We start from the raw sequence: 26,824 nt of genomic DNA on the forward strand, positions 1-26,824 counted from the left end.
CTTTCGGAAGCTGGTGGAATGGACAAGTTTTTGGCAAATTTGACCGATTGTAGTCAGAAGGGTGTTTTTCAGAATTAGCGATTTAAAGTTTTTGGGACAATTTTATTTATAAAATATTGATCAAATTATTTGTAATATTAATTAAGACGGAAATTAAATGTAATTAAAATTCCTTTGAAAATATATCTTATCTCTTTTTGAAAAAAAAAAAATCATTTGTAATCAGATTTATTCTCTAAAAAAGCATGATTCTGGTAAAACAATGAATCATTGAAATATGCAAAAACAAAGAATCTATATGAAAATATATTTTTCCAAATAAATATTGCCATTTCTTGTTAGAATTCTTGTTAAAGTTCGGTTTTGTTAAAAAAAAAGAGAGAGGAAATTTTTTTTGAATATTCAACATTCATTGAAGTTCATTAAAATTCAACCTAAATAACTGAAATTTGCAGATAAAAATTGAATTTATGGAAAATTTGATGATGAAAAGACGAATAAAAAAATTTAAATTGTTTAAATCATGTCTTCAATTTTCTAAAAATGAAGAAAGTTTCATGCATTTGAATATTTTATAGCACATGGATAATTTTTATTAACTTGAATTCTTTGATATCCACTTTTTCGCGAGTGGTTTTTTTTAAAATTTAATTTTCTAATTTTTTAGAAATTACGAAATTTTCTAAACATTTGTGTTATTATCTGTGTTATTGTATTATTAAAAGTATACATACTCTATAAAATATTTAAATGCATAAAACTTTCTCCATTTTTATAAAATCGAAGATTTTTAATTTCAACAATTGAGGGAGAGAAATTTCATTTTTTTTTAAATTTACTAGAAAATTTCATTCTGAAATTATTTTTGAATTTTCTAGAAATCCTAAATATTTTTTTTGACTTTTCAAGAAATATCTAATCCTAAATTTTTTTTGAATATTAATAAGAAAATTTTCGCCGCAAAGATGTTTTTCAATTAATGAGGGAATTTCATTTAGAAAACTTAACTTCATATTCAGAGAAAAATGAAAATTTAGGGAAACTTTCTGTTAAAAACTGATATTTTCGTTAAACTTTTTTCAATTAATATTCATAAAGAAATATTTTTAATACTACATAAAATTGAATTTAAAAATTTATGCAAAATGAAATTCAAAAAACGAAAAAATAATCGATAGTAAAAAAATAATCGACAGTAAAAAATAATCGACAGTAAAAAATTAATCAGTAAATTTCATTTAACATTATAACTGGAGTTTATTCTTAAAAGAAAGAAAATATCAGTAAAAGAAGGGAAATCATAATGATTACCGAATATGTGGTAATTATTTTACTATTAATACCCTCCTATTTTTTCAATCTTAACGATTTATAATCACCGATTTATAAATGGTTTACTTTTTCGATTATGAATCTTTGCCTTTATAATGCCCCTCATCTTCTGTTGTCTAGAAAGAGGCCTGGTGGAGATGATAATAATAATGATAATAAATAACCTATAATAACAGGTCACTATCGTATTCTGATCACGTAAGGAATTTTTCTCCTCTTTTATCAAAGGATAATCGGGACAGGATTATTTTGGAGGGATGCTCGGGTTGTTGATTCAATTGTGCCATCGTTATTATTATTATTATACAGTGTACGTATCTTCATGGCTATATATAGACATGGATATGAAGTAATTGCTATTCCTGTTTAGGGTGGATACTAAAGATACTGGATTGCTGAGCAGCCCGCAGGATATGCTTCACAGCAGCGTTTCTCAACCTTTCTGAATTCAAGGACCAGTAAAATGCCTGAAACAATTCGACGGGCCACCCGAGTCCCGTATTACGGGACATTCCAGTACTTTCAGCTGCTCCGACTTGTTTTTATACGTTTGTCCACTTCTATCAACGATGCATATTTGAATTTATAATGCTCATTAAAACAGTGAATAAACAGCGTTTTCACACGATTATTTATGATAATTATGGCTATAAATGCAAATATTCATGCATAATTCTTATCTTACGTGTTTGTCAGTTTCAACGATTTTCTCTTCAGTGATCTCAGTTGCAATTAGAGATTTTACCGATTTATGGCAACGTTTTTGATGATTTTACCACATATAAAGCCTAAGTCTATTCATTTCAATGTTTTTTTTTCGTCAATTATGTTTTTGTTTACTGCGATTTGTAGCAGCCGTTTATTTCCCCCCAACCTTCACCCATTTTTGCAGTAATTAGCAAATTTGTCACAAATCTTTTAGCCCTAATCTGCGATATCCAGTATTTAGGACAGCAATTTCCCACATTTTCCATGATGAGTTATGGTGAATCTAAGTGTGGAGGTAAAATTTTTATTTGAACTCATATGGATATTAGTAATATCAATTACAACAATTGGGTAATTTTTCATTCAGTTAGACTAGAATTATCAAGTCTGCTTGCGGACCAGCTCTGGTCCACGGACCATAGGTTGAGAAACGCTGCTTCAGAGCAAAGCAGATATTGGAATGAAAATGAAGCGAACGGCTACTTCAATAATCGGAGTTCCTTGGTTTCAACGGTGTTTGAGATTAACCTTTCGGCTTCTGGAGCCCAAATAAAGCAGAGTCATCTGAAAATGAACAGTGCAATGGGAATTTCGACATTTAGACTTGTCAAATTGATATATTTGTGGTCAGTGTCATAGTCTACAGAAGTGTTCTTTAACCGCTGGTCCGTAGGTCAGTGTCACTCCACGAAAAATTTCACCCAGTTCTTGTAGCCTCCCTACATAAGTTTAGGTCTATATACAGTTTTATGTACAGTAAAACCCCTCTTAATGGACACCCCCCCCCCTCAGATGCGGTCACCCCCCTCTTTTACGGACGAATTCTTTTGTCCCGTCGGTGTTCGCGAAAGAGAGGTTTACTGTATTTTATACTCATCCGCAAATTATTTCTCAAATTTGTTTATTTATTGCCGATCCCTAAATTATTTCTCCTATTTATGTATTTACGGGAGTCTGAAAGTTATTTAATTATTCTATTTAAGTATTTCTTACCAGTCCGCAAATTGCTTCTCCAATTTGTGTATTTATTGCCGATCCTAAAACTATTTACGTATTTATTTGCCTTTTTGTCCGCAAATTATTTCTTTTATTTATATATTTACGCGAGCTTGAAAATTATTTATTCTATTTTTTAAGTATTTATTGCCGGTCCGAAAATTATTTCTTCTATTTGTGGCCGGTCCGCAAATCAGTTCTTCTTTTTATGTATCTTTTGCCTGACAGCGAAATTCTACCGTTTATGACATCTTTGGCTGTGCGCAAAACATTGCTCCTATTTATGTATTCATTGCCCACCCGCAAATATTATTCCTCCTATTTATTTATTGCCGGTTCGCAAAATATTTCTCCGAATTGTGTATTTTTTTTTGTCAGCCCGCAAATTGTCTCTACTATTGATTTATTTCTTTTTTATCGGTCCGCAAACTGTTCTCCTACTTCCACCGGTCCGGAGTTGTAGAAGATTGGAGAACATTGCTCTAACAATGGCTAAACAATGGCAGAAATCTCAATGGACAGTTATTCCTTCACATTTTGCGTCTGTCGGAGATCACCTTCCAGTCGAGAAAACTAGAATTATATTCCCTGATTCTTGAGTAACAGAAAAAAAAAGAAACCTCAGACCATGGAGGAAATCATGTTCTCAGACCGGGAAGCTGAATTTTCCATCAAGGAAAAACCCCTGCTCAGGTGACAGCAGTCAGTTAGATTTCTTTCAGGGGAAGGGGGTATCACAAGGTTCCCATGTCTCTTGCTCATATAGGAGACGCATAATTTCCTCTATAAACAGAGCCAATCCAGGTTTCCTTGTCTTTTTCCAATTTTCCAATCTTTTTTTCCTTCGAAGAGTGGGTCCATTGTCTCTTGCTGGTACAGGATACAGCTAAATCTACCGGACTGGGGGGGGGGGCACATTTCAGGCTCTCTTGCCTTTTTTTTCATATAGGAATGGATAGATTTTTTTCGTGGAGAAGGCAATATGTCTCTTGTTCATGCGGGAGACAGCTAGTTTCATCTGCAGAGGGCCATTCCAGATTCCCGTGTCTTTGGTTCAGATGGAATAGTTCGATTTTTCTGAGCGGGAGGGGGGGGGGGAGGAGGTTATCGCCAGGTTTACTTGTCAAATGCGCAAATGCGAGCCGATCTCCCCGTTAAAAAGTCTCGCCACAGAGAGCAACAGTCCTACAAACAGTACAAATATTCAGTCACTACACATCACTGACTTCACTTCTGAGATATAGATGGCAGCACTGAAAAATCACACACAACACTAGATACGCACTCAGACTGTTAGGTACACACACACTTACACTTCCGGCACAACTCACTAAGTAGCAAATTGCCTATGGCGATAGACCTGCGTTGTGCTCGGTTTGAAAAAAAAAAGAAAAAAGAAAAGGTTTCCTTGTCTCTTGCTCATTCGGGGTACGGTACTGCGGGGTAATAGTTAAAGCGCGGCATTCCAGGTTCCCCCGTGTTTTGTTCACGTGAGGACAGATTTTTTTCGGGCAGCGGAGGGTATATCGCCGTTTTCCACACACACACATTGTCTTTTGCTCATGCGGGAGACAGCTAATTTCATCTACAAGAGGGGGGGGGGGGTTATTCCAGGTTCCCTTGTCTTTTGTTCAGATGGGATAGCTAGATTTTTCTGGGGGGGGGGGGTATCGCCAGATTCCCTTGTCTCTTGCTTCATGATATGAGGACAGCTGATTTAATCTACGAAGAGATCATCACTAAGTTCCCTTGTCTTTTGTTTACATGGGGATAGCCAGGTTCCCTTTGGGGGACAGGATATTGTTCAGACAGGGAGAGGGCTTGATTTTTATCGGGCGAAAACTATCGCTTGGTTTCTTTGCCTCTGGTTCAGATTTTCATCATCAAGTTCCCGTGTCTCTGATTCAGATTGAGGTTCGAACGATACGTTATCGGGTAAGTGATTATTTAAAAACGCTAATCTAGGAGGTACATGGAGTGTTTTTTGGGAGTCATCGGTCATCATACCTGACAACAGTTTCGACTAACACCTTGATCTTTCGAATCGGCAATAGGTTGTGCTCAAATTCGGAACTCACACGGTCACCCACAAATTGGTTGGTTCAGTTCTTGTGGCCGAGTCACCATCAGAGCAATTGAACGTATCTGAAATCGTTCATCGTTCCAAGTCCGTTTTAAAGGAAGGATTTTTTTTCCGAGATCAGAAATTGATATGAACAACGATCGATATGTTTTCTGATTATTCAGCGTGATTAAATTCCGCAGAGGAATGTATACGAGGCGTATAAAGATGATTATTCAGCATCGAAATAAGCAAAAATCAAACATATATTGGAGTTTTCGCTTTGAGACATGGGTGATTGTAGCCGTCCGAAATAGCCTTCAAGCTACAGTAACGATCCTTACTTACAAAAGCACGGTGTCTGTCTCAGATACTACTATGTGTTGGTCCCGGCTCGTAAGCGTATATGACTAGAAACACACAAAACGTGATGCCCAGAAAGATATAGACTCCGGATTTCATTATTGTTCGAATGACCTTTCTCTCCATGGGCGGAACAAAACATGTCGTCATTGTTGATAATTAACGATAATAATAATAATGATAATAAAAGAACACAACGTATCACGAGAAAACTGGTTTCCCCTCCTCCTTTCACTTATTATTATTACACGTTTCTAGCCTTCTTGAGGGACGGACAAAGGTCACTTATTCACAAAAAAAGTGTGGTCACAACATACAAATTTTTCTTCAACATACCGATAACTTTTGTTGTATTTGTATTGGTTTTCTGTATTCATAAAGAGAGAGAGGCTCCATTGTTAGAATGTTGAAATGAAAGGGTTGATGCTCTCTGTCTGGTTGTTTTACTGAGAGATAATCGTGTTCTGCTCAATAGATTTCTATTGTTTCGATCATAATGAAGGTTTTTCTTAATTAACTTATTTATTTATTACAAGATATAGCTATTACAACTATTATTTAAGAAATGATAATTTTGTGTTGTTGCTAGAAATTATATCTCGCCAAGGGCAGTCAAAGCTGCGAGATGGGTAGAATTTTACTGAATGGCTGTCACTGGCTGAGATTTCTGATGGTTCCCCAAGGCTTCGGGGTTCTCGCGGTTCAGAGGACGTGCATGACAGGATTGGAGTGTCTGTAGACTGTTTGAAGAGATGTACTGCCGACGAGCTTGTTGTCAGGATCAGTTATGCATCTGTATATGTCGTAGTTGCAGTTTTTGAAGTACGCTGACCATTACACAAGTCTTTTGGCTCTGTACTGGTCCCAGGTGTATGAGAGAGATTGTAGAAGTCCCTTGTCACTCGGTAGCCATGGTGATACCTTTTCATATTCTGCAAGAAGTTTAGCATGAGTCTGAGTCACATACCTGCGGATAGGTATCTGTAGCCAGTTCCTGGGTACCCTGAAGGATCCGTGAAATATTTAGAGATCATTAAAGTGGGTCTGTAGGGGATGACTTACCAATAGTCAGAATATTAGTTCAGGTGCCCAATAACTAACGAAAGTTTTTTTTCGTTTTTGGCGCACCGAATAAGATGCCATTAAGAATATTTCATATCTTCATAAAGGGTGGTTGATGACGTAAGCATCATCCAACACCCCCCCCCCCCCCACATTGTCATCAAAAGCCAGCAAATCGGAAACCCCTTCCTCCCCATCGATGCTGACGTAATACTTGAATGACCCCTAAGTATTTGGGAATTTTTTTTTAGATCGAAATCTATCCTAAAAAAGACATATTAATTATTTACATACAGTTAATTAGTGTAGAATTAAATTGCAACATTAGGAATTTTTATTTTTTTCAGGAATAAATGTTCCCAATTTATTTTAAAACTATTTTATTTAGCGTTGGTAGAATCAAGATTCAATTATTGCATTACATGTGGCGGAAGGGGGAAATACTTCTCAGCAATCTTTCTACACTTTTCGTCACACGGAAGTTCTTCGTCCGTATCATCATTCTGAGTAAAAATAGACTCTCACATACATTGACACTTTCCATTCAATTAAAGACACGCAAGTGTCATAATATCCGGAAAATAACTGTTTCCTTGATATCTCTAGAAAGAAGCCATCTATATCTCTCTAAAGACACTCCGTCTACAAGATTTGTGAATTTATAAATGTTTAGAAATGTTTTATAAAAGAAGTGCGCCATCTCTCAATCTGAAGTTACATAAATCTGTAGTACAATTTAGACGCCATATTATACACGTACCAAGGCTAAATAAAAAATTCGTTTCCAGAAAATATTTCCCAAAATATTGAATTTACTTCCTCAGTTAATCTACAAGCACATCTTTCATTTTTGAAAATAAAACAAATTTAAGGTCATGGTTGTGTTAACACAAGAAAATTTGAAATTATCTATTCGTCTAATGTTACCGTCTTTCATCTTTCCATACGTCTATAAATTCTATTTTTTAAATCTATCAACTCCATTCCCGTGGCCGAGCATCAAGGGTGCTCAACATTTAAGAGAGTGCGGGCCACTTAAGTGAGCTGAAAATGTGCCGCACGCCGCTTCAGTGACCTGTAACTGTGTCGCGGGTGATTAAGGGGAAGTGGAACTGTACCCCGGACCACTTAAGTACTCTGGAACAGCAGCGCGGGTCACTTAAGTGATCTGGGAACGAGAGTTCATTTTTACAAAATCAGGTTTGAGGTTGCGGGCCATATCAGATGACTTTGAGGGCCACATTTGACCCGCGGGCCATGGGTTGAGCATGTATGCTCTATATTATATAGAGTATATATGTTTTTTTCCTCTCGTTATTTTATTTGTACCTACAAACACATGTAAAAGTTATTCTTTTTCGGCCCACAAAAGCTAGCTTAGCCCTAAAATTTTGTTTTGTGTCTGTGTTTTAACTGATTAAATAAAATCACATTATTTGCCAACACACTCACGAAGATCATAGTACCATAACAAATCTCATCATGTAGGCCTTCTATGTGAGGTTCCCAGGTCATGCGCAGATAGGAATATTCATTCAGATGGTCAAGGCCAGTGATTCTAAACGTAGGGGGCGACGGAAAGTTTCAGGGGGTGGTAGAAAGAAGCTATACAGGTATAACATAGGATCCTATGGGTTAGATTGCGTTGGGGGCGATGGGAGAAAAAATTTCTGTAGGAAGGGGTGATGGGGCAAAAAAGGTTGGAAAGCTATGGTCTAGGCTCTATGGGACTCTCTGCTGGCGGGATTCTTAAAGTAGTCTCGCCATACTTCACTTGAAAGCTTTATCCCTTCGCATCCGAATTTTTATTTCACAGCTCTCTGTGGCCCCCCTTAACTACATTTCGTGGCCCCCCTTCACCTGATTTTCACCCGTGCCCCCCCCCGCTAGAATACCTCAGGACAACTAGGGGTATAGGGCCCCAGGTTGAGAACACTGAACGAAAGGCCTATCTTATTCATTAATGGTTAATGAATCGTGCGGATATTGTACTCAATACATTGTACGCAAAATATTCATCCAGGAGATTGAATTTACGTAAACAAGAGACAAGAACATACGAGATCGAAGTAAAACTGGTTTATTTGGAATTAGTGTAGCTTATATGTGATTGGTTGAGCCAGAATTTCATTAAAAAAACAACTTCATGAAATGACTCGGTCTTCAAACTGACTGAAAGACTGAGAATTCTTTGAGAACGTGACCGTAGCTTCCATCTTCATGAGTCACGGTACACGCTAACTATAGATCTATGTCTGAGTAATGAAAGTGTATTTATTTCCACCCCCCTCTCGTTTTTGCCGTTAATCGTTGTAACCGAAAGATACCGAGATCATCCGTACGGTATTATATGAGTCCTAATGTATATTTGTAGAAGGGAGGATCAAGAGCAAAAGGATATTCGGAGATCATTTGTTCCTCATTAAATGCTTTTATGCATTTCATAACATCCCGTATGTACGATAATCCGAGGCGATTTGCTATTCGAGGTCATCTCTGAGCGTTTTGTTTTCGCACTGGTGAAATTTTTCTTTCTTATGACCTTTCTTCTGACCTGAAACAACAAAGTTCTTTCTAACGGACACCAAACATTACCAAAATACTCTCCCTTACGATGACCCGAACTCTTCAGCCCCTAAAGCTGATACGTAAAGTACAATCTTACAAAAATAAATCTAGAGATGCAAAATTCTGTTTTACACTTGTTAAATGTACAAATTTGTTGCCTATCGGAAACACTGCCGGAGAACAAAAGTTTATACAAGATATACGGAAGACTGGATGTTGTGAAGATATTTATTATTTCAGATGTTTATTTTTTAAGGAAGGAAAAAACTCATCTCTGCCTCTACCGGGAGTCGAACCCGGGTCCCTCGATATTATAAGTTTATATAGCCTATTAATTAGTATTTTTTCTCTCACTGTGCTGTCAGAGCAGACCATATATCTGCTTAGAGAAGTAAAATTTTGTTTCTTTGTTTTTTGCAATAGGAAATAAATCTTCAAGTCTACCGTCAGACGGCTAGAGTTCCATCTGGGAGAAAATAATCCACAGTTTTCTTTGTCTCTTATTCACGGGGGACGGGGGACTGGTAGGTTTTATCGTGATGAAACAGTAACCAGGTTCCTTTTTTTGTCATCACCATGTTTCCTTGTTCTGACTGAGGACAGGTAGCTCTTCATGGAGGGAAACAGCCACCAGGCTGCCTTGTTCTGACAGACAAAGGTAGATCCTCATCGAGGGAAACCGTCACCAGGTTGCTTTGTTCAGATAAGGGTAGATCCTCATCGGGGGGGGGGGAAGTCACCAGGTTGCTTTGTTCAGACGAGGGTAGATCTTCATCACAGGAAACAGTGAAAATCTTGCCTTGTTCTGACAGAGAAGGGTGAATCTTCTGCCTTGTTCTGAAAGACAAGGGTAGATCCTCTGCCTTGTTCAGACAGGTAGATCTTCACGGAGAGAAACGGTCGCCTTTTCCTTGTTCAGGCAAGAGAATAGTAGATCTTCATTGATGGAAAAATTTACCAGGTAACCTTGTCTTCTTTTCCAAGGAGCATCGGTAGATTCTCATCATGGCAAAATAGTCACCCAGACTCTTTTATCCTATTTTAACTGGAGATAGCCATGGGTGGAGATACGGGGGAAGAATTGTTCTCCCCCCCACCCAGCGTCAAAGGCGAAACATACTGATCTAATGCAGATGCGTATGTATGAACTGACATCATCACCATCATCAGCATGCCCCCTCCTCCAGCAATCATCATCGTTCCTTCCCCAGATTTTCAAGTCTGTCTTCGCCTATGGGGGGGGGGGCACAGTTATATTTTCAAAGACAGGGGGAAAACAATCACCAACTCTCAAATTCCATTATTCCTGATGGTATGCAAATTTCCATCAAGGGAGTAACAGTCACTTCGTTCCCTTGTCAGGGAGGAGAGGGCGGGGGGAATCTGTAAGCTATTATCGATAGGAAACCATCACTTGTCTCTAGTTTTAAAATATACCCCCATCAGAAAAACATGACACAACATTCCTCAAGGATGAACTGTCGTACAATGCACTTGTTTCCCCCCCCCATCGCTATCCGTAATACCAAGGTATCCGTTAAGAGGAACCCCTCCCCCCTCGAAAATAATAACGATAATCAATACGTCATTATTACGTACAGTCGATCACATACCACGATATGGCCTTCAACCATCTCGTGGTTTCTTTTCTTTATCCTACGATGAGGCCTTGAAAGGGCAAAGGATGATAAAAAAAAGTAAAGGCCTCAAAGAGTTTAAAAAAGAACATAAGACAGAAGAGAATTCCTCTCTCTCTAACCATTACTTAAAACTCAAATAGATATGTATAAAAAAAAAAAGGAAAGAAACGAGATGAAAAAGGAAAAAAAAAAGATAAAAAGTAATGAAAAAAATACACACACACACAATGAAAAAATCGTATTGGTTTGTGGTGGAGTTGCGTGTTCGTTTTCGCGAGTCGACTATTCGGTTTTTTATGGATGGAGATCGTGTGCGTCCTTTTTTCTTCTTCTTTTTTAACTGGATGGAAGAACACGCATCAACGGTCAAAGTCGTCGAACTCTCGTCTGAAAAAAGCTTGTGTTAGTTCTGGTGGGGAGGAGAAAGGAGGAAGAAAGAAGCAAATGTTTTCTAGCGCGTGCTCTTGAATTAGGAGTGCCATACGCCATCCTCTTTTCTATTTTTATTTTATTACATATTACTTTTAACCATGCTGGAGAGAGAGAGAGAGAGAGAGTTGTATACTTCAATGACAAAAACTAGAATACCAGAAGACAAGGTCGTTTTTTTTTTTATTACAATACTTTTCTACTCTTAAATATATATTGTAAGTCTTTGTCTTTCACCGACGAAACTTGTTTCAAGGGTATATATATTTATCTATTTTCTGTTTTTTCCATTAGAAACTGCGGATGTTTTAAAAAGAAAAACATTGTTTTTTGGAATTGCTTTTTTTCCCCCCAATTTCTGCAAAGTGGATTCTGCAGTGATTCACATTATTAACAAGAACACGAAGCAACCACAACTCTGACAACATAAATACGTGTGTGGTGTTAGGCCCACTCATATATGTTACTTCTAAAGCCCAAAGTGCGGCAAATTCATGACGGGGCTAGCCACTTCGCGAATTGGCCAAGAGTTTTGGCCAAAGTCCGAATTACAGAAATGATTCGGACTTTCGCCGGTCATTTCGCAAAGTGGCCGGATATTCCCCTCCCCCCATCCTGGCCAAAGCTCGATGTGCTGATGTAACTAAGGTTCGGTTGGAGCCAAATCCATTCTTTTTTAAATCGCCAACGTATGTATGATACATCTATATATAGCAGCTGTATTCGATTAGCTGTATGGGACGAGAGAAAAAAAGTGAAATTTGAGAGAAAAAATTATAAAAAGAATTATATAAAAACACGTATAGTTTTCTGCCAAATTTTGTAGGGGGAAAAGATTACAACCTCGAAACTGTGGTTTGATGAGTTGCCATAACTAACGTGGACATAATTATCACGAAAAAACACTCCATCTTGACGACTATCCAGAGTGATGTCTTTTGTTATCGGACTTTGGTCAGGAATCACCAGCTACTTCGCGAATCAGCCAATTTCGGGGTTTGGGCAGTAACAGATACACACACGCAACCCGTTCCGGCATATACCGATTCGTTAGAAATTCTGCAGAGGAATGTGTACGAGGTTCATGTACGGTTAAGTAGTGGTTGTGAAATCCACATTGATTCATTTCTTCGACTATGAACAAATAAATTAATGGTCATTGATTCATGAGCTGACCATATTTGATCTAGAAAAATACGGGAAATAGGGATCTTCTAAACATAAGTAAATACTGGACTTTGCCTTCCAAACAAATGAAATATAATTGGCAATTTCGGCTAAAATTACTAAAAAAAAATTGCCAATGAGCAAGTATAAAGGGCTGCTGTCAATCGCTGTAAATACATTTCATTACATTCATACAAGATTCCTCGAAAGACTGGTTATATTTTTTGGGAATGGTGATTACACAAAGAAGAAAATTCATCTCTGCCTCCACGGGGACACGAAACCCCGGTATCTCATTTGCTGGACGAGTGCTCTGGGTTCGTGTCCCCGGGGACAGGCAGAAATGAATTTTCTATATAATTTTCTTCCTCGTAATCATCATCTCCAAAAAATAGGATAAAAATGATCAAGATTGTTTATCAAATAGACTATATAGCAGTGTTCTTCAACCTTTTACAAAAGATTCAGCTGTGAAAGTAGTTAAACAATTTCGCGGGCCGGTGGAAATAATTTGCGGCCCGGCAAAAAATAAATAATCAGGATAAATAATTTGTGGACCAGAAAAAAATTAAATAAATTGGAGAAATAATAATTATCGGGCCGGCAAAATATAAATAAGTAGGAGAAACTTCACAAGAAACTTACGGAAATTTTTTTGGTGAAGAAACTGCCTCAATCGATGCAAGTTCTAATAAGTAGTAGTGGTGATTCGAGAAGTAGGCCGACGGAGCAGCCCCCCCCCCCCCCCAACCATATTACCAAAGACTACATCATTTTATTACTAGAGTAAAACCTCTCTTTTGCGGTTACCGGCGGAACAAAAACTTCGTCCGTAAGAGAGGGGTGACAGTTAATCAGGGGTTTGAAATGTGCATACACGGGAAACTCTCATTTGGCCGTATAAGAGGGGTGACCGCATTAGAGGGGTGTTCGTTAAAAGGAGGTTTTACTGCATTTCTTTCATTTCGAATTTTTCTGAATTTTTATTGATTCTGAAATCGTTCCTTTTTCTTTTAAAATTTTTCTGAATTTTCATTGATTTCTCTTCATTTCATCGAAATTATTTCATGATTTCTGTTGTAATCTCTTTCATCAAGTTTGAGCTTTGATTGATTATAATTTTCCTTGATTCTGAACTTGTTTCTTTAACTGTTTTTTAAACTATTTCTTTGTGATTGTGCTAGAAATAATTTCTTTCATTAACTATTTCTTTGATTGTTAATAAACAAGAAGCAATTTCATTTCAAACATAAAAATTGTACACATTTGTAATAAATAATATGACAAGTAATGCCAAAAAATAGTTTAAAAAATACATTTCTTTCATAGTTTTTGAAACTATTTCTTTCATTAATACCGAAATTATGCCTTGCATTAATTATGATTTTTTTTTTACTGATTCTGAAATTATTCCTTGCTGAAATTGTTAAATAATTCATCGCATTAGTTACGAATTTTCAGTCTTGGCTAGGGGTGACCTATGTAAATGATATCCTTCAATATAAGCCGTAAGATTTATTTTTTTCACACGATACACCATGAATCGATATAATTTCTATGCTAATTTATTGAGGAACTAAAATCCCGATGCATCACGTGGTCAATATATTTTAATCCCGTTTTACGGCCTTTATCACACCGCCTCAATCCGGATCCTGGAAGCTGCACAATTAAAACACCACAGACTTCCCATCCTTGATGCTATCAACAGGACCTAGAAATTTCAAGAATATATTTCAGATAACACGTTTTTCTACGTTTAAAATGATACTAAGATAGAAGAAAAAAGATAAATTAATTTATTTTTTAAAATAATCACATTTTATCACGATCACGGACAGGTTTTCTTGTCCGGTGAATGCCCTATAATGAAAGATTTATTCTTGGAACCGATTTGTTATCGTTTCTACTCATATTACTACTCGTTTGTAATTTAATTATTAACTTAAATACCGTCGTTTTTTAAATTATTTCTTTCATTCTTTTTGAAATTATTTCTTTCATTCTTTTGAAATGATTTCTTTCATTCTTTTTGAAATTATTCCTCTCATTGTTTTGGAAATTATTCCTCTCATTGTTTCGGAAATTATTTCTCTCTTTCACTGTTTACTCAATTCTTTTTTCATTTTAAATTATTCAAATTATTCCTTATATGATATCTGAATTTTCTAGTAATTCTGAAATTATTCCTTTTCTGAAATTCTAATCCTAATTCTGAAATTCTAATCCTAATTCTGAAATTCTAATCCTAATTCTGAAATTATTCTTCTCATTATTTGTGATTTTTCTACTGATTCTGAAATTATTCCTTTCATTATTTCTGAATTCTTTATTAATTATGAAATTATTCCTTACATGATTTCTGAATTTTCTAGTAATTCTGAAATTCTAATCTTAATTTTGAAATCATTCCTCTCATTATTTCTGAATTCTTTGTTATTTCTGAAATCATTCCTCTGATTATTTCTGAATTCTTTGTTATTTCTGAAATCATTCCTCTGATTATTTCTGAATTCTTTGTTAATTCTGAAATTATTCCTTATATGATTTCTGAATTTTCTAGTAATTCTGAAATTATTCCTTTTATGATTTCTGAATTTTCTAGTAATTCTGAAATTATTCCTCTCATTATTTGTGATTTTTCTACTGATACTGAAATTATTCTTTTCACTATTTCTGAATTTTTTACTAATTCTGAAAATTATTCCTTTCATATTTTTTATAATTTTTTTACTAATACTGAAAATTATTCCTTGCATTTTTTACTAATTACGAATTTTTTCTAATACTGAAAATTATTCCTTGCATTTTTTTACTAATTATGAATTTTTACTAATTTTGAAACTATTCCTTGCAGTTTTACTAATTATGAATTCTCATTGATTCCGAGAAATCATTTCTCTCCTGCAATTATTTCTTTCATTAATCTGATAAAAGTCGTGGCTTAGGTGCCATATCGAGCAACCAAAATCCTATTTTACGGCTCCTAATATTTTACGACCCTTATCACACCACCTCAGTCCATCCGGGTTCTGGAAGCAATACAATTAAAACAAAACAAATTTCCATCCTTGATGCAATCAATAGGACATAGCAATTTCAAGAATATATTTCAGATAATATACATGTTTTCCTAAGTTTAAAACGATACTCAGATTGAAAAAAAAAAAGATAAATTAATTTATTTTTTAAAATAATCACATTTCATCACGATCACGGACAGGTTTTCATGTCCGGTGAATGTCCGGTAATGAAAGGTTTTCTTCTCGGAACCGATTTGTTATCGTTACCACTCATATTACTACTCGTTTGTAATCTATTATAAACTTAAATATCATCGGAGGAAAAAAAAAAATCAATTATTTATAAATTATATTCGCACCAAAACATGATAAATAACATAAAAAAAATAAATTTCAAATTAATTTTCCTTCTGCCTATCCGGGTTCAATATGTTTTTCCACGATTAAAAACACGGATAATAATAGCTATTAACTCAAGAATAGCCCAGGGGTAAACAAGGAAACAAACGATGACATGTCACCGAGATACGTACATACGCGCGTACGTACGATTCTCTTGCATTGCATGAGTCGGCACGTCATCGACCATTAAATCTCCAGCATGTATTGTGCATACCTGCATACATTTATACCGCTTCACATACAATGGCGGAAAAGAAAAACAACAGGAAATATTTTCCCTTTTTTTTATTTTTAAAAAAAAATCAATGGAATGAGAAAAATACATTTTTTTCTGCATTCAAGTTCAAGGGAAAGTTCCTTTTGCGCATGCGCATTGAGGGTAATGCGATAAATATCACGAAATATGTCTCATGTAACGAGTAAAAATATCCAGAGATGTCTCTGTGTGGAATAGAAATGATGAAATTATTGAAATGATTTGGCGGATATAATTTCTTAAAAATATGATTGAGGGGTTTTATATGCGATGTATGCGATGAATCCAATATAACGTCTGTAGTCTGTATTTGTGAATTTTCTCAACGTTCAATATTTGTGCATTTCCTTAACCTTCAATATTTACGAATTTTCCTAACTTTCAATATTTGTGCATTTTTTTAACTTTCAATATTTGTGCATTTTCTCAACTTCCAATCTTTGTGAATTTCCTTAACTTCCAATATTTGGGATTTTCCTTAACTTTCAATATTTGTGAATTTTCTTAACTTCCAATACTTGTGAATTTTCTTAATTTTCAATATTTGTGAATTTCCTTAACTTTCAATATTTGTGAATTTCCTTAACTTCAATATTTGTGATTTTCCTTAACTTTCAATACTTGTGAATTTTCTTAACTTTCAGTACTTGTGAATTTTCTTAACTTCCAATACTTGTGAATTTTCTTAATTTTCAATATTTGTGAATTTCCTTAACTTTCAATATTTGTGAATTTCCTTAACTTCAATATTTGTGATTTTCCTTAACTTTCAATACTTGTGAATTTTCTTAACTTTCAATACTTGTAAATTTTCTCAACTTTCAATATTTCTGAATTTCCTTAACCTTCAATATTTATGAATTTTCTTAATTTTCAATATTTGTGAATTTTTTTAACTTTCAATATTTGTGAATTTCCTTAACTTCAATATTTGTGAATTTTCTCAACTTTCAATATTTCTGAATTTTCTCAACTTTCAATATTTCTGAATTTTCTCAACTTTCAATATTTCTGAATTTCCTCAACGTTTAATATTTCTGAATTTCCTTAACCTTCAATATTTATGAATTTTCTTAATTTTCAATATTTGTGAATTTTTTTAACTTTCAATATTTCTGAATTTCCTTAACTTCAATATTTGTGAATTTTCTCAACTTTCAATATTTCTGAATTTCCTCAACGTTCAATATTTCTGAATTTCCTTAACCTTCAATATTTATGAATTTTCTTAAATTTCAATATTTGTGATTTTCCTTAAATTTCAATATTTGTGATTTTCCTTAAATTTCAATATTTGTGATTTTCCTTAACTTTCAATATTTGTGATTTTCCTTAAATTTCAATATTTGTGATTTTCCTTAACTTTCAATATTTGTGAATTTTTTTAACTTTCAATATTTGTGAATTTTCTCAACTTCCAATCTTTGTAAATTTCCTTAACGTTCAATATTTGTGATTTTCCTTAACTTTCAATACTTGTGAATTTTCTCAACTTCCAATCTTTGTGAATTTCCTTAACTTCCAATATTTGTGAATTTTCTTAACTAAAAAATAAAATCAATTAAATGAAAATAACATTTTTTCCGAATTCAAGTTCAAGGGGAAGTTCCTTTCACACGTACGCATTGAGGATAATGCGATTAATATCGCGAAATATGCCTCATGTGCCGGGTAAAAATATCGCGTGATATCTCTAGAATAGAAATGATAAAATTATTGAAATTATTTTTTACGGATAATTTTTCTGAAAAAATATGATTGAGGACTTACTGTTATATATGCGATGAATCCAATATGACGTCTGTAATCTGTAATGAGGAAAAGAAAATTTCAACGTTAATGACATTACGGAATGTGAAAAATATTGAAAAAAATGTGTCGTTTTCTTGATAAAATTAAATAATTATTTTTTTTGTTGTTATTTTTTTTATTATAATTATGTTGTTATAAAAAGTGTTCAAACTTGTGAATAATTTTCTGTGAATTTCTTATAATAATAGTGAAATTATTAGTGAATTTTCTTAACTTTGAATATGTGTGAATTTTCTTAACTTTGAATATGTGTGAATTTTCTTAACTTTGAATATGTGTGAATTTTCTTAACTTTGAATATGTGTGAATTTTCTTAACTTTGAATATGTGTGAATTTTCTTAACTTTGAATATGTGTGAATTTTCTTAACTTTGAATATGTGTGAATTTTCTTAACTTTGAATATGAGTGAATTTTCTTTCCTTTCAATATTTGTGAATTTTCTTAACTTCAATATTTGTGAATTTTCTTAACTTCAATATTTGTGAATTTTCTTAACTTCAATATTTGTGAATTTTCTTAACTTCAATATTTGTGAATTTTCTTAACTTCAATATTTGTGAATTTTCTTAACTTCAATATTTGTGAATTTTCTTAACTTCAATATTTGTGAATTTTTTCCCCTTTTAATATTTGCGAATTTTCTTAACTTTCAATGTTTGCGAATTTTCTTAACTTTCAATGTTTCTGAATTTTCTTAACTTTCAATGTTTCTGAATTTTCTTAACTTTCAATGTTTCTGAATTTTCTTAACTTTTAAATTTCACTTTTTCGTGATTTTTTGCAACTTGCAAATATTAATAGTTTTTCTGAATTGTTCGGAATTAGTAATTATTATTTTTTGAAATTTTTGCTTTTCATGAAATATGCTTCTACAACCGCAAAAAAATATTGTTTATAACTTTTGTGGGATATTTAAAAACAAGAATTCACTCATGGAGATAATTATGAAAATATTCCTAAGAATACTTGACTCGCAGGGGCTTCCTAGATGACAAGATTCATTGAAAGACTGGTTATTTGAAGATTACAATCTAATCCAATGTAATCTTAATCTCCACAAATAACCAGTCTTTCAATGAATCTTGCATTAACAAGCGGAGAGGACATTTCTAAATGCATGTGGCCATCTGGTGGCCTATGTCATTCACGAGGTATTAGTTGATTGCTGCTGCCGTCCATGTGCGGAGCCTTTCAACATATATATACGCTCCAAGGTCAAAATATTCTATCTGCTTCCATAGCTTAGATGGTAGAGCACTCGTCCGGCAAGCGAAAGACCGGGGTTCGAGCACCACCTCCTAGAGATACAAGGCCTCTGCACTGTTTGCCATAAACGTCATTCAGACTACCTAGCAAGTTTGCCACATTTTGAAGCACAGCATCCTATTTCGTTTCTTCTTATTTTGGCGTGGAATCTTCCTGATTGGCTCACAAATACCGCATAGTGATCGGATGTGGGGCATAGAAATCGCCAATTCTGAGCCCGATCATTTCTTTTCCTCACACCTATGATACTGGCACGAGCAGGGAATTTTTTCCCCTGAATATTCTGAGGGAAAATGGGCTATTTACTGACATCACAAGCAGACTGCGGAGTCCTTCTATCTCTAGGAGGTGCTAGTTCGAGTCCCCGTGGGGGCAGGGATGAATCTCTTCCTTGTGTAATCTTTATCTCCACAAATAACCAGTCTTTGAATGAATCTTGTATTAACAAGCGGACAGGACATTTCTATATGCTTCTGCTATGAATGCACTTATTGGGTCACTGTGGTTTTAGTATTTCGAAAAACAAACAGTTCCATGGGTCGCGAAGCTGATTTTGTTGTTGATTTTGGGTCGCGGCTGAAAAAGGTTAAGAAACTCTGGTCTACGCAATATTTTTTCCAAAAATAGATATCATCGAATTTTTCAAAACAATTTTATAGGAATGAATTTCTAGAAAAATCGTGTTTGTTAACATAAAGTAAAAGAGAAATATTCGATATTGATTTTATCAATTCCATATTTCTGCAAAATCTGAATGCTTCTTTTAAGTCCTCACTTTTTATAAATCGATACAAAAGTGACAGCGTTTGCATCCAAATGATGAATAATCAATATTTGCTTATGCTATCCTAAATTCAACGTTAAGGACCTCATAAATTCAGAGATAGAGTTCGTGCAACGGCTCATTGGCTACGTTTCATGGCAACTTGTAGAAGATGGAGATTTGATCTTTCAAGGTGGTTTTCTTATCAATTTTGTTATCGATTATGTAACGAAGATGACTTCGATCCGTGTTATTTCAGCTGCCATTGACACTACGATGATAACAGTATGAATCAAACAGTTTTTTCGTGAAAAATACGATTCGATTATCACAAGGCCAGATCATATTCTTCAGCCTTAAGAACCTGAGAAGTCATCTTGCCCGAGAGTTGAGGTCTCCGTAACCGCGTATTTGCCCCCCCCCCCATTAAATTGTTCAAGGTAGAAGTGTATCTGTTACGGCAAATGTGGTAATATTATGCGTAATCGTATTTATCGGTATTTATGCGTAATCGTCGAGAATTTTGGCAATTTTGATAAAATTCCCTAAATTTATCACTTTTACAGGCTATTATGTATAGTACCCAACTGTCGTTGGTAAATTTAATGACTACTAAGCAAATTAACACTTTCACCGGCGATTATGCATAATACCCAAGTGTCGCGTCGTTGGTAAACATGATAAGCACATGCTTACGCTCGCTGTCCCGGGGGATATACGCTTTGAATCTGATGACTTGACGACGCAACAGTGATCCAACCCAGCACTAAAGGCTTGGGAAGGCTCAACTCATGTCTTTACTATTAAATTAAATAATGAATAGCTATGTCAAGTTAATTCAAGTCAACCCAACCCAAATCTGTAAAGAAATACGCAAGGTTATTGTTAAAGCTTCGTCGAAATCTTAATGCCTAATGGAAGATGATCATTAACAGCAATTCATCAGAGTTGTCAGCTCCGATATCGCACTGAAACTGGTGCATCAAAATATTATTAAAATTTTAATATAATTAAATTTCAAATTTTAATAGAATTAAATTTCAAATTTTAATAGAATTAAATTTCAAATTTTAATAGAATTAAATTTCAAATTTTAATAGAATTAAATTTCAAATTTTAATAGAATTAAATTTTAAATATTAAAAGATTTCAATTTCAAATTTTGATAGATTCTAAGTTCAAATTTTAATAGATTTCATTTCAAATTTTAATAGATTTCATTTCAAATTTTAATAGATTTCATTTCAAATTTTAATAGATTTCAAATTTCAAATTTTAATAGATTTTAATTTCAAACTTTAATCTTCCGTCGGGCGCAATATCCTAATCGCTGAGTTCAGGCGCAATGTGCTTCATCGACACACGTTCAAAAAACAATGAACACCTGATTGAGTTCATTCATACAACTGTCAAGTGATGAACATCATTATCAGGGGGTGTTAGTAGAAGAAAAAAACACTCAAAAACGAGGTGAAGAAATGGCCGCACTATGCGCCTGTCAATCCGAATGCGCGCGACGGAAGGAAACTAGCGAGAACTTCAAGAAAATTGTCCCTTTCACCTGTAGGCAAATGAGAGAAATGCATGTGGATGGGCCTCACACAGCCAACCCGTGAACTAGAGGGTTAAAATACTTAAATTCCAAAATTTTGTTGCTTAATCGGGCGCAATGAGCCTAGAAGATCCCTTGGGCCACTACTCACGTTCGGTTAGGTTTTGAGCGAACTGACTGTTACGCACTCAAACCTTACGATATAAGAGACAGCTACTCAATGGTGCTACTGCCAGTGCCATCTGGAAAAGGGGGAGTAAACAGAAAATGTGAAGGGGCCTGTGCCAATTGTTCCCGACGGTGGGTTGATAGATGGAAATTCAAATTTCAATAGATTAATAACATTTATGTAGTGGAGGGATTTACCTTTCTCCAGACTATTAACATTGATTGTCAAGGGAAATAAGCGCGTTATAATGAGCACATCATCGACTGATTGGAGTATTCTACAAAGGAAACTGACCATCGAATAGTTCCCAACCTCCGCATGTGCCCAGTCATTCTTCAAATACCTCCTTTGTGACAATGGAACCGCTTCATGACAGTCGTGCAATTGGCATACCATTCTCCAACCGTACTCAGTCTGGGACGTTGGGCGGTTCAGCCGAACGGAACTGTGGGTACCGCTCAGTTCACCCATTAGTGACAAAATGAGACAAAAATTAAAAAAAAAAAAAAAAATGATGTACGAGATCCATTCTACGTAGGTGGCCACCAACTCACACGGAACCACATCATAGCCACAAAAGAAAGATTCAATTGAATTCCAAACTCTTCGTCTAGAGGAAACAGCTACAACAACGGTGGCCAACGGTCACAACCATAATAATGTATGAGGTCATGCAAGCAAAATATCCACATTGTGTAATGTCTGCATCATAAAAAGAAAAAGGGACGAATTAAAAAGTGACTGAAATGATTGTAAACGTCACGCTAAAAAACTTCCTCCGTTCATTGTAAGTCCTTTTATAAATAACCACCGGTTGCTCTTCATTTACTTTTCTCTTCTTATACGGAGAGTCCTGTTATTACGGACTAACGGATTTTCCCAAAGAAATGCACGTTATAGAGAGAGAGAGTGAAGAGAGGGCCACACAACAATTTATTCATTTTGACGGCCATTATTATAATTTCTCTTTTAATGCGTCTCTTTCTTGGTTGAGACACAATTGAACAATAGGCCTCCGTGACCGTCAATGGTTTGTTTTTGAACCCTTTCCTTTCTCTTCTGCAACCCCTTGGGAACCCTTTGCTCAGATATAAATGTACATACATATGTAATGAATTGAATTGGAATCTTTAAAACCGCAAGGTCAGGGATGGGGGGGAGGAGAATCGTAATAGCAAAACAAAGCACCGTTTCTGATGGTATGAGAATTCGGTGTAATGTCTCGTTCTTTTCCGGCATAGAAGTCTTACACTAACTAACATACAGCTCCCACTATGAAGCTGCTATGCGTTCGTGTGGGCATCGACATGGACTAGCAGCGCGAGGACCCAGGTTCGACCCCCACCGGTGCCACAGTGGTGGTCGGCTGAAATTGGTTTTCTGTGGATCCCAACTTCAAGGCGCGAGCTCATCTCCTCGTTAAAAGTCTCTCCACGGGCTGCGTTCATGATGGAGCGAAGAGGTACAAGCCCCAAAAATTGCGACTAGAAAGAAAAAAATTTCATAGAGATGGAGGAAATTTCCGCAAATAGTAAAAGAGGAGGAGGGGGGACAGAGAGAAAATTCTGAAATGTGAGGCTGTGATGATGATGGCAATTCCTTCGCATAAGAGGGAAATAAAAAAAAAATGGAGAAACGAACCAATCGGCAGATCGAGGTGAAAACAACATGTTTGTTCGATTCCCGCACCTGATATTGAGCGGCCTCTTTCTCTTCTTTGTCTCACTCGGGTATGTGCGATGTAGGACAAAACTATGCAATTGTTTTCGTCGCTAGTCCCTATTATGCACTCCCGTCCCTCGTGGTCGCCTCACTACGTGCACGGTCATATCGAGCAACAGGCCCACATCGGTGCAAATACTCAATCACTCAAGTCCAGGGATGAAACTAATTTATTTTTCAAATTATTTTTCACGCTATAAATCTTCTAGAAAGTCAATATAAGTGATTCTCTAAAAGCCTTGGCCTAATGCTCTTAATCTAAACCTGAAGAACCGAATGCAGCCAAGTTCCTCCACTTCCCGAAGAGTAGATGCTACTGGAGATGCCCTACACGAAACAACGCTATCTCTTGCCATCCCGCAGCCTAAGAAGGCAACCCATAACATACAGGGTGTCCCATAAACTCGTAAAAAGTTACAAAAATTCTTAAAGCGGTTGAAAGCGGTTTGCAGAAAAGTTAGTCTCACAAAAAGTTTTTTTTTTTTTTAAATTTAGTTCAATTTGTTTCGATAGAGGGCCAGAGTAACCAGTCCAGCAGGAGTGATTAGACCCGAACCTTCCTCAATCTCTTCTGTTTCCGAAACGTTAGTAAGGCTTCAGTCGGTGATTCATGGATGAGGTAAAATTTCACTAATAGTGCTTTTTCCAACAACATCACAATGTAAAACCTTATGTGAGCACCAGAAAAATTCAGAAATGATCTGTTTACCGTATACCCGGCATTTCATAGGACTTCGCTCAATTCCAGTGGCGTGCTTTCGTGTAACACCATCTATTGACAAAAATTCGAACTATTTTTTCGAGTAAAAAACAACAACAACAACACCTTGGATAAAAGAGAGAAGCTCTGACTTATAGGATTGTGTAAGTTTTGAGTTAGAAATATAGTGAGTATGAACTTTGGGAGATTACATCAGAAGGCAGTACTTAAATTTGAATTTTAAGGGGCTTTTTAAGATGTCTTCCAGGAGAAAGTGCCTCTGGGAAAAGTGTTAATTCTTACATGAAATTTAGCAATGAAATTCTGGAAAAAATTGAATGTGAAGATGAATATACCCTGCATCGTGTTGACTGAAAAAATTTGGACCAAGTAAATTATTTCTTCGCAAGAAATACATAAAAAAATTTAAAATTTAAAAAAAAATTGGAAAAATAAAGATTTATGAATTTTATGAGTGTCGAAATTCAAAAACATTTTAAATATTCTAAATGAATGCTCGGGTGAACGAGGTAACGTAACCGAATACTACAATGAAGTTTTTTTTGGAAATTTGGACAACTCTGATGGTAATTGTCTCATGATAATCTTAGTAATCATGGATTCTTTAGCTTCTAGGACAGCACTGGGCATCCAAGTCCATAGATGACACAGTGCTATAGATTTGAGGATGAAGAAGGTTATGGCTAAACAAGAATTTGAAGATTAAACAAGCTAAACAAGCTAATTTGCTTCCTATATGGACAATGCCAAGTTCATTATTACGTTGAAAGCCTATTTCCAATACCCCATTGAATACAAGTTTCGGAAATTTGATGGATATTTTATTAGGAATTAATGGATTTTGAAATTTATGAAAAAAATTCGGAATGAAATTAATAGAAAATTTTAAATCCAGTTATTTAAAAAAAAAAAAAAAATTCAATAATAGAAACCCGAATGATGACAAAATGGATATCCACTTACCAAAAATCATGTTTGACAGTTCTTGTTAAGGATGACCATGAAGATATCAGAAACTAGAAAAAACACTACACAGATCCCAAGTCCAAAACACTACGATGATGCTAATAGTGGTATCGTGGCCGTTCGCTGGGGCATCGATGATGGATGTTGATGATCGTACGTACGGAGCAGGGGCCCCTGGAGAAGAAAAAAAACCACTTTCCTCGAAGGGAAAAAGTCACTCACTGACTGGATGGATGGATGGATCTTCTTCCTCTGGCCGAACTTTCGCTCAAACTGAGAGAGAGTTAAGACTTTCTCTGCGTTTGGCAACCCTTACCCCTCCTTCTTCTACCTTAAGTCACTCCTTACCTCACCCCGAAGTTACCAGCCATTCAGGACTAGTTCTTCTTCTTAAGATTCGTATAATTCGTGACTCTTCATCTTTCCTTCCTTCCTTCCTTCCTTTTGCCAACAGTCAGTCGTACGTCTATTCCACCACGTAAGAAAGGTAGATAGAAAGAAAGAAAGATTCCGCCGGTTGATCGACTAGTCGCTTTCTCTCCTTACCCCCTTCGCTATCGAACTACACACCAGCATCTTATACCTGAAGATACCACGAATGGTAAAAGGAACAAAAAAAAAAAAAAACTCATTGGAATGAGATGGTGGTGGTGGTGATGATGATGATGGGGCTCACCGGTTGGTTAGTCGACCGGTCCTCTTAGCACACGAACCAGCTACTGGAAAAGTGCATGGATAAGTGTCTGGAAGGAAAACCCTTTCCCGCCGGAATTCGACATCCAATTACCTTCATTTCAACCATTCTCTAGTTTTCTTCTTTTTATCGTCCTTTTGTTTTGTTGTACCGTATATGAGTATTGTTGTTCCATTATTATTCTGTCTATTTTATTTATTAAGTGAATTGATTGATCACGACGGCACCAGAAAACAAATACCCAAAAGAATGATGAATATTTTCGTAATAAAATACAATTGTTTGTTTGAATTACGATTCTCGAGTGTTCGCTTGTACGTATAGCCGGCATCTACTTTCGGGGTGGGGGAGTTTGATGCCGTGAAAGAAAAGGAAAGTTAACTTTTTTTTGGAAAGGGGAGACCTCCCCCCGTCGGAAAGGGGAAAAAATGGTGTAGATGACTTGAAATTCAAATTAACTAATTACTGTCAAGAAAAACAAAACAAAGACCTGAAAGAAAGACAAAAGAAAAACAAAAAGGGGGGGGGCAGTAACGGTTTAAACGAGGAAACTCTTGTTTCCCTCGACCGGAAACAAAAGAGAATAGATATTGGGGAAACTCTATCGTTTCCCGACGGAAAGGAAGGAAAGAATATAAATGGTGCTTGATTAGAAAGTTCTCACCCCCATGGAAGAAAAGGGGGAAAGAATTGGAGAGAAAATGGTGATCGTTGAGTGGAACGATTCCACTCCCCGAAAGAAAAGGTGGGGGGGGGGGAGATAAAAGGGATTTTTTTTCCCTATTAAAGTCGAACGTGGAGTGAGAAGGGGAGAAATGTTATTTGGTTGCAATGTACTGACTACCTATTGAAAAGGGGGAAAGTGAGAATCTCCTATTCACTGAGTGTTGAGGTGATCAACTCACACATCCTCATCCTGATGGAAGGGGGTTGGGGAGAAAATTATAATGCTCTGTAAATGGAGCTTACCCCCCCCCCCCCACACACACACAATGGAAAGGGGGAAATAATATTGTTTTATTGTGAAGGTCTGACCAAACATTCCCCCCTCCCCGTCGGAAAGGGGGAAAATAGTGTAGCTGTGACTTTTTCCATTAAAATTGATAATGATAACTAACGGTGAGGGGGGGGGGTAGAATGATGAAAAAA

At 35.8% G+C, this 26,824-nt stretch overlaps 1 protein-coding gene across 1 annotated transcript in view; it reads right to left on the minus strand.

The window, feature by feature from the left end:
* LOC149074933 (cuticlin-1-like) overlaps positions 1-25,290 on the minus strand; it is a 76,072-nt gene extending 50,782 nt beyond the window's left edge. Inside the window, exons 1-2 of the mRNA XM_089245881.1 lie at positions 24,979-25,290; positions 17,779-17,816 (exon numbers count right to left, since the gene is read on the minus strand). Coding sequence (XP_089102007.1) covers positions 17,779-17,816; positions 24,979-24,988 — 48 coding nt within the window. The 5' untranslated portion in view covers positions 24,989-25,290. The remainder of the gene's footprint in view (positions 1-17,778; positions 17,817-24,978) is intronic.
* Positions 25,291-26,824: the final 1,534 nt, after the last annotated feature.

Source organism: Pholcus phalangioides, unplaced genomic scaffold (genome assembly GCF_987345545.1).
Source record: "Pholcus phalangioides strain wild (caught in Gottingen) unplaced genomic scaffold, Ppha-v1.0 ptg000016l_1, whole genome shotgun sequence".
Taxonomy (NCBI): domain Eukaryota; kingdom Metazoa; phylum Arthropoda; class Arachnida; order Araneae; family Pholcidae; genus Pholcus; species Pholcus phalangioides.